General features: G+C 45.6%; 1 protein-coding gene across 1 annotated transcript; it reads left to right on the top strand.

Annotated features, from left to right (window-relative positions):
- Nucleotides 1–397: 397 nt before the first annotated feature.
- LOC134204945 (uncharacterized) lies at nucleotides 398–3,987 on the top strand. The gene is made up of 3 exons (XM_062679757.1): nucleotides 398–985; nucleotides 1,061–3,462; nucleotides 3,504–3,987. The coding sequence occupies exons 1-3, from the start codon at nucleotides 398–400 to the stop codon at nucleotides 3,985–3,987; spliced, it is 3,474 nt and encodes a 1,157-aa protein (XP_062535741.1).
- The last annotated feature ends 4,620 nt before the right edge of the window (nucleotides 3,988–8,607 follow it).

Below are 8,607 nucleotides of genomic sequence, written 5' to 3' on the forward strand. Positions count from 1 at the left end.
CCGTACCGAAATAACATTCTCCAAACCTCAATTACCGTTGGTGAGTACACCGTTATTGGTCAGATCCAGTTCTTCTAACGGGATGAATAGTATCGTCACAAGTGGTGTTGGATTAGTTCAGCAGAAGAGTGCTCCTCCGTCGATTGTCCACGAGTTGCCATCGTCTACTCGCGATCATTTATCAACGATCGATGCTGGCATTCCGATAATAACAGGCAGTTCAGTGAAACGTGACAATCCCCAGTAGTATTAGTTTCTAGTAGTAAGCAGCCAAATAGTGAAACTGTAGGTGTCAGTATGGCAAAAAGATCTTCCCTTAACTATGGATGTCCTATTGTATCTAGCGGTAATGCCACTTTGGTTGCCCCCAATGTATTGGACCAAACGCCACACAACAATGGGGAAAGGGGGAAATCCTTTTCTGGGAGGGCCTTCGTTGAAGTACAATGTTGCTGCTGTTGGAGATGCTTCGAAAATATGTGCACCGATGACTACTAAACCGTTATCATCGTTTCGTATCTATGAAGACTACCTGCATAAGCACTCAAACGTTCCGTTGTCGATACCAGTAGAGAGTGTGCCATTGCATAGTTCCAGTTGCCAACCAACGTGGGTCAATAATGGAATTCCCAGTACAGTCGTAGGGGGTACAGTGCCAGCTAGTGTATCCAGCAGTCTAGTACATACGGCTCCGTCGGCGCCAACCACATTCAGCATACCAGTTGTCCAAGCAGTTTCAGACCTAAGGCCTACGATTGTTCCCCCGAGCGGTGGAATACAACAACCACAACAATCGACTACTCCAACCCGAAGTGGACCGTCCGGCGAACAATTGGCTGCCCGACAAGTGATGCCAAGAGAACTTCCAATCTTTTCGGGCGACCCACAGGATTGGCCCCTATTTCATAGTTCGTTTAACAACACTACTGAAGCTTGTGGGTACAGCGATGCAGAGAATTTGGCGAGATTACAGCGTTGCTTGAAGGTGAATGCCCAGGAAGCAGCGAGGAGTCGATTGCTGATGCCTCAAGCAATACTCCATGTCATGGAAACTCTGTAGAGACTGTACCGCCGTCCGGGAATCCTGATTAATTCTCTTCTGCATAAACTGCGGGCCGTTCCATCTCCGAAAACTGAAAATCTGCAATCACAGATAACATTCGGTCTGGCGGTGCAAAATGTAGTAGATCACATGACTATTGCCAATCTCGGGGACCATCTTTGGAATCCTACGTTGCTTCACGAGCTCGTAGAAAAGTTACCATCGCAACTTAAAATGCAGTGGTCGTATTTCAAGAACCGGTACACCTGTACAAATCTGGCGGTATTCAGCGCATTCATGGCAGAGCTGGTGGTTATGGCTTCCGATGTTACACTTCCATTGGAAGCTATAAGTTTGAATACCAAGAACCAGAAACCGGTTAAAGATAAACCGAAATTATTCGTACACTCGGATGATCCACCGGAACGGAAACTGCAAGAAAAGGAATCTGCTTCAAGTGTCTTGGCGAAGAAAACATGCGTATACTGCGACAACGCAAACCATGAAATCGCGCAGTGTAGGCTATTCAAAGCGCTCGATATCGACGGCAAATGTAAAGCGGTAAAGCATAAAAACCTCTGTAGAAGTTGCCTGGTACCGCATCGAAAGTGGCCATGTCGCACGAAAAAAGAGTGCGGTGTAGACGGTTGCAGGATCCATCATCACACTCTTTTGCATTCATCAAGGAGCACATCGCTGACAACCGCAGAAATGCGTACTATGGGTTCAACCGGGAATGCATCGAACGTAGTGCATCAGAATCTTCATTGTGCGATGCCGTACTCCTTGTTCCGATATCTGCCGGTAACTATACAAGGTAATGGCCAGCAAATCCGTACCTATGCCTTTTTGGATGACGGGTCTTCATCAACCCTTCTCGAATCTAACATCGCTTCGGCACTTGGCATCACGGGGATAACTGACAACCTCTGTTTGAGTTGGACAGGAAACATTTCGAGGGAAGAAAAAGAATCACAACGTGTCAGCCTTATTATCTGCGGCGGGGGTAAAAAGTTTAAACTACACAACGTAAGAACAGTGCAAGAGCTCCGATTACCCACACAGACGTTGTGCTACGAAGATCTGCAACGTTCTTTCCATCATCTGAAAGGTCTTCCTATTCACAGTTATACAGATGCGACACCGGGGATCATCATCGGCATAGAACACGTCCGTCTTCTCACGGCTCAGAGAGTGCGCGAAGGAAGAGATAACGACCCGGTCGCGATGAAAACACGTCTCGGGTGGTGTGTGTTCGGGAAAAACTCCGACAACACTGCAACAATAGAGCAGCTGAATCTTCATCATGACACGCAGGCAGGGAACCGAGAGCTTCACCAATGGATGCAACAGTTCTTCGCACTGGAGGAGTCAAGCGTGGTAGTTGTACCAGAATCTGAAGATGAAAAACGAGCGCGACAAATAATGGAAACGACCACTCGGCGTGTGAATGGGGCTTTCGAAACTGGTTTGTTGTGGAAGTACAACCACACCCATTTTCCCGACAGTTACCCAATGGCATTACGGAGATTGAACGCGCTGATGAAGCGATTTAGCAAGAATTCGGCTCTCGGAGCAAGAGTAAAAAAGCAGATCGAAGAGTACGAAGCGAAAGGGTACGCACATCGTATTACGCCGGCAGAGCTCCAAGCAACAGAACGGAGTAAGGTTTGGTACCTACCTCTAGGCGTGGTACAGAATCCGAAGAAGCCAGATAAGCTACGGTTGATTTGGGATGCTAAGGCGAGAGTTGGAGGAACATCATTCAACGACATGTTGTTGAAAGGTCCGGATCTTCTGGTGGGACTGATGTCAATACTGCTCAGATTCAGACAGAGAAACATCGCCATAGTAGGAGACATAAAGGAGATGTTCCACCAAATCAGAATAAGACACGAGGATAAACAAGCACAGCGCTTCCTATTTCGACAGGATCCAGAGTCGGTACCCCAGATATACGTAATGGACGTTGCTACATTTGGTGCAACATGCTCGCCATGTCTGGCGCAGTTCATCAAAAACAAAAATGCCAACCATTTCACGGAATCATTCCCTCGGGCGGTGAAAGCTATCACGGAAAACCACTACGTGGACGATCTTTTGGACAGCGTAGATACGGTAGAAGAAGCAGTGAAGTTGATCAACGAAGTGAAACAAATCCACTCGTATGCTGGTTTTGAAATCCGTAATTTCTGTTCCAATTCGGCAGCAGTTCTTGGTAGTATCGGGGAACCGGGGGCCCCAGCGGAGGTATCCTTAAATCTTGAAAATAATCTTGGGACAGAGTGTGTTCTTGGATTGGTTTGGAGACCGACTGAGGACGTATTCACCTTCGACCTGAGCTATATGAAGGAAGAAATTAAGAAGCTGATTTCAGATTCAGTGGCACCCACCAAACGTCAGATTCTGCGTACCGTGATGTCGTTATTCGACCCACTGGGATTAATATCCCATTTCGTAGTGCATGGGAAGATTCTTATGCAGCAGATCTGGAGATGCGGAACAGCTATGCCCTCGAAGACGTCGAGGCCCATTTATTTGTGGATGCCAGTGAGGCGGCTTGTGCTGCAGTTTTGTATTTACGATGCATTCAGAACAGTGTTCCCAAATGTGCTCTAATAGCGGGCAAAACAAAAGTCGCTCCGCTAAAACCGATCTCTGTACCCCGTTTGGAGCTGCAAGCGGCTATGATAGGAACGAGGATGATGGACTCTGTGTTGCGGTCTTTGGATATCCATGTTAGCAGGCGATATCTCTGGTCTGACTCCTCCACCGTGCTTTGTTGGTTGCGATCCGATAGCCGCCGATATCATCAGTTTGTGGCTGTCCGAGTGAGGGAGATCCTCACGTTAACCAATACGAATGAGTGGCACTCGAAAATAAATATCGCCGACGCAGCCACGAAATGGAAAGAAGGCCCCAACTTCGATCCGAACGATTCGTGATTCACCGCCCCGGAGTTTCTGCGCAAGCCCCGGGATGAATGGCCAATGGAACCTGCGCAAAATGGATCAGAAACTGAAACAGAATTACGCTTTGTATTCCTATACCATGTAGCAGTGCCTCAACCGTTATTGGATTTTAACAGGTTCTCCAACTGGTTCCGCCTAGTGAGGACAGCGGCTTATTTGCTGTGGCAGTGCGCAGATTCAGGGGTGTTCCTCCGTCCTAAAGTCTTAAACAAAGAAGAACTTTTTAGGGCAGAGAACATGATATGGCGTCAGGTACATAACGAATCGTACCCGGACGAGTACGCAATCCTTCAGCGTAATTCAATACAACTCTCAAATCCAGTTCCAATCCCGAAGTCGAGTCCGCTGTTTCGACGGATTGGTTCGAATGAATAGTAGGCTGAGTGCAGAGCAAACCTTATCGTATGGATTTAGGCATCCGATTCTACTTCCATGCCTGCATCCGGCGTTTCACCTTCTGGCGGAATATGACCATCGACGTTATTTGCACAGCAACGCAGAAACGGTTTGTAATGAGATGCGCCAAAATTTCTTCGTACATAGATAGGTTGCGCATTCTTATCCGTCAAGTATCGAAGCAGTGTTCAACTTGCCGTATCAAGAAGTCGTTTCCCCAGCCTCCTATGATGGCTCCTCTACCCCAAGCTCGAACTCAAACTATGGTAAGGCCCTTCACTCACACGGGAGTGGACTACTTCGGACCGATAATGGTTAAGCAAGGGCGAAGCTTGGTGAAAAGGTGGGTGGCTCTGTTCACATGCCTCACAGTGCGTGCCGTCCACCTGGAGATAGTGCATAGTCTATCCACTCAATCGTGCATAATGGCCATAAGACGCTTCGTGGCTCGCCGAGGTGGTCCAGAAGCGTTCTATAGCGACAATGGCACAAACTTCATAGGTGCGAGTAATCTTCTGGCAAAGCAAATTCAGGACATTCAGGAAGATTGCGCGGTAACATTTACCAACTCAAACACAAGTTGGAATTTCAATCCACCAGCGGCGTCCCATATGGGCGGTTCGTGGGAACGAATGGTGCGTTCCATTAAAACGGCTATGCAGGCTATTTCAGACCATCCCCATCATCCGAGCGACGAAATTCTGGAAACGGTGGCCTTGGAAGCAGAATCAATAGTCAACTCTAGGCCGCTTACGTATATACCATTGGGTTCATCGGAAGAGGAGTCCCTCACGCCAAACCACTTTTTACTCTTTGGTACAAAAGGTGTAACACAACCTGCGACACTAACTACTGTGGCAGGAAATATTTACCGGGACAGCTGGCGGCTCGCACAATGCTTAGTCAACCTCTTCTGGTCCCGCTGGGTTCGTGAATACTTGCCAACCATAACCAGGCGTACCAAATGGTTTGAGCCAGTCAAGCCATTGGAGCCAGTAGACATTGTGCTAATCGTTGACGAGGCGAAGCAAAATGGCTGGATACGAGGACGTGTAGCTGAAGTTACTAAAGCAGCCGATGGACAAGTCCGGCGTGCAGTCGTACGGACGAAGAATGGATTGGTAGTGCGACCTGCGGTGAAACTGGCTCTCCTAGACCTTCAGACATCCAGACGGTCCGGAACTACACGGGAGGGGGGATGTTGCGGAACCACTGAGCACAACGGAGTGTGTTCGGTACCGCCCGTAGATGTCGGGACAGATCATATGACAAACAGCATGACATTACAGTGACATGTGTCAGAGGAAGGTGATTAGCGAGAAATGTGAATCATATCAGTACAGCCGTAAAATACTCCTAATATTAGTTATTTATCGCATTCAGAAATATTTTCCAAAGTAGGAGTTTGATTCTAAGGGCAAAGGTGCCACAGAAGTAAATTGGTAGCAGATTTCAAGCTAGGTAAATTGAATTGTAAACTAAGAATGAATTTCGACGGTAAATACTTAACCCTAAATTATTTATAGATATCTATTCGCTAATAGTACGGTCCGTGGTAGTACGGTTGGATTTTTCTTATTTCCTAAAACTAGTAATTAAAAGTAAGTAAATGGATTAAAGAACCTTGTGAACACGCGAATTTGTTATTCTAAACATGCAAATTAATCTTAGGTTTTCCTTAAGCAAATTGTTCAGGAATGAAGTTTCGGATTTATAACTTGCGAAAACACGACAATGTAAGTTAATTTAAATAATCTGTTATCGTTTCGTGAGATAATCATAATATAATTGCAGCTTTGAAGCTGCGTATGCTGCTGTCAAAACGTGTGATCCACTTTCCGAAATCTATCCGAACACCAGCAATAACGCATACTGCCTCCGATGATATCGTTCTAGGGTAAGACGGTATAATATGCCACCCCTAAGGCAACTCCTTGATAACTTTGTACTTTTCAACGCAATTTATGCAAACTTTGTGTTATTTGGTAGTGCAGGAAGTCACAAATGCATTGCCCGTGAGTAGTCACATAAAAATATTACAGATAACACGTAATAAAGCTTTTTTGAAAAGTCGTGAAAAAATTAAATTTAAAAAGTGCCTGGGCAATACGCCCCACCTCAACCAAAATCATTTAATAGCCCTTCATTAGTATTTTATCAATCCCATAATAAAAAGGCTACAAATCCTTATGCGCTTGACATTAAAAAACCAACATAGGTCCATCCAAGCAGGTATGAATTACATTTCAATATTTTCCATACAATTTGGAAGCAACTGCTGCAGGCTCGCTGCGCTTGTGTCCAGTTGGTAAGGGCATATCGTCCTGCCTACACTGGGGCGTTTTGGCCAGTGAAACATGTTTTCGAAAATCGTTACATTTTTGAAGATGGAGACAATTTTATATCATATTAACAACTGAGAAAAGTAATTTTGTTGCCCAACTGAGTGTTCCAGTGCAAGTTTTGCGGACAGTATTCCAGAGTCGCTCCAGAATGTTCAGCAAAAAAACATTAAAAGTTACATCAAAACTGTGACTTTTTGTATTTTGCATATATTTTCATTACTTACTTACTTAATGGGCTACAGCTCTTCGATGAACCTACGCCGAATGGAGTATCCTTCTCCACTGGACTCGATCCTGGGCCAATCGCTTCCAGTCGCCCTGAACATTGAGCGCCCTCAGGTCCTCTTCAACTGCAAAAAGCCATCGTGTACGCGGCTTCGCCTCTTCCGGGTTCTCTACTAAATATTTACTAGCATACGAACAACGTGGCCAGCTCACCGTAGTCTGCCGTGTTGTATAAACTTAGCAATATCCGGCCCTTTATACACCTGGTATTACTCGTAATTTATGCGACGCTGCCTGATACCCTTCTCCTGTTTACCTCCGAGTATTGTCCGCAGCACCTTACGCTCAAACACTCCGAATGCTCTCCGATCAGCCTCCTTTAACGTCCATGTTCCAATGCCGTAGAAAGCCACCGGAAGAATCAGAGTAGTATACAGTGCGATTTTTGTCTTCGTTTGCAGACTACGGGACTTAAGCTGGTTACGAAGTCCGTAATAAACCCTATTTGCAGCTGCAATACGCCTTTTCACCTCGCGGGTAACATCATTATCGCACGTCACTAATGTTCCAAGATACACAAATTCTTCTACCACTTCAAATTTTTCACCATCCAGCACTATTTCGCTACCACCACCACGTTCTCTTTTCTTCTATCTCCATTTTTCGTGGTATTTGAGAGTCTTCAGTAAGCTACCTTACCGGGGTCGCGTTACCTACATCGCGATGATGGGGCTGCCACCTTAGGTATAGCTGACGCGATACAGCATTTCGTTAATCAGCCGCTGGGTACCAGGCAGACGCTGTTTGAGCCGCACCTCCTGGTGAACAGACGCTCGAGGCGTACCTTTTCACTCTAGCTGATGTCAGAAGGACAACAGTTCCCAGGCTGCACTACCAGCTAAGTACACAACCCTTAGCTGGCGGTCTTTTGTCATCGGACGACCCGTGGAAGCGTGAGATAGGGACTTGTGGGGACCAGAGCTCTGTTGGGCGCTCCTTCCTTGATGTCAACCCACCATTTTGCAGCCCATATTTTCATTAAGTAATACATAAATATTCCCATATTCACGTAGGATGATGGTTTTACAAATATTTATAGGTACCAACTGAATTTGACCCTTAGTTAGTTATAGTTTTCTAGAAATCAAAGGGGGGCGTTATGGCCAGGTGGGGCGCATTATACCTTCTTACCCTATATGCGCTCGCGACTAGAATGGCCATCAGCCGGAACACAGTTTTCACATGTCTGTCTATCCATGTGTATGTATGTGTGTGTATGTGTGTGCACAAAATCTAAGAAAAACATAAGACAATTTTTCATATAGTAATCCTTAACCGATTTTCTCGCAACAAGTTTTATTCGATAGAGAGCAAAGCCAAGTTGATCACTATTGAATTGATAACGATCGACCGTTGCGTTTAAAAGTTTTAAGAAAAATGGTACATCGAACCGAGCCATATAAGCGCCATATAAGGTTGGTGTGTTGACTAAATACGAGAAAGGCAGTATCACTACTCGGTGAAATAAGTTGGGCTTTTTTTTATTTTCACTAGATTAGTTGTTTGATTAATTGGTGCTGGAAGATAACTCGGAATGGTGAATATAACATAATATTAAGAAGGCATC

This window comes from Armigeres subalbatus, unplaced genomic scaffold, assembly GCF_024139115.2.
Source record: "Armigeres subalbatus isolate Guangzhou_Male unplaced genomic scaffold, GZ_Asu_2 Contig996, whole genome shotgun sequence".
NCBI lineage: Eukaryota > Metazoa > Arthropoda > Insecta > Diptera > Culicidae > Armigeres > Armigeres subalbatus.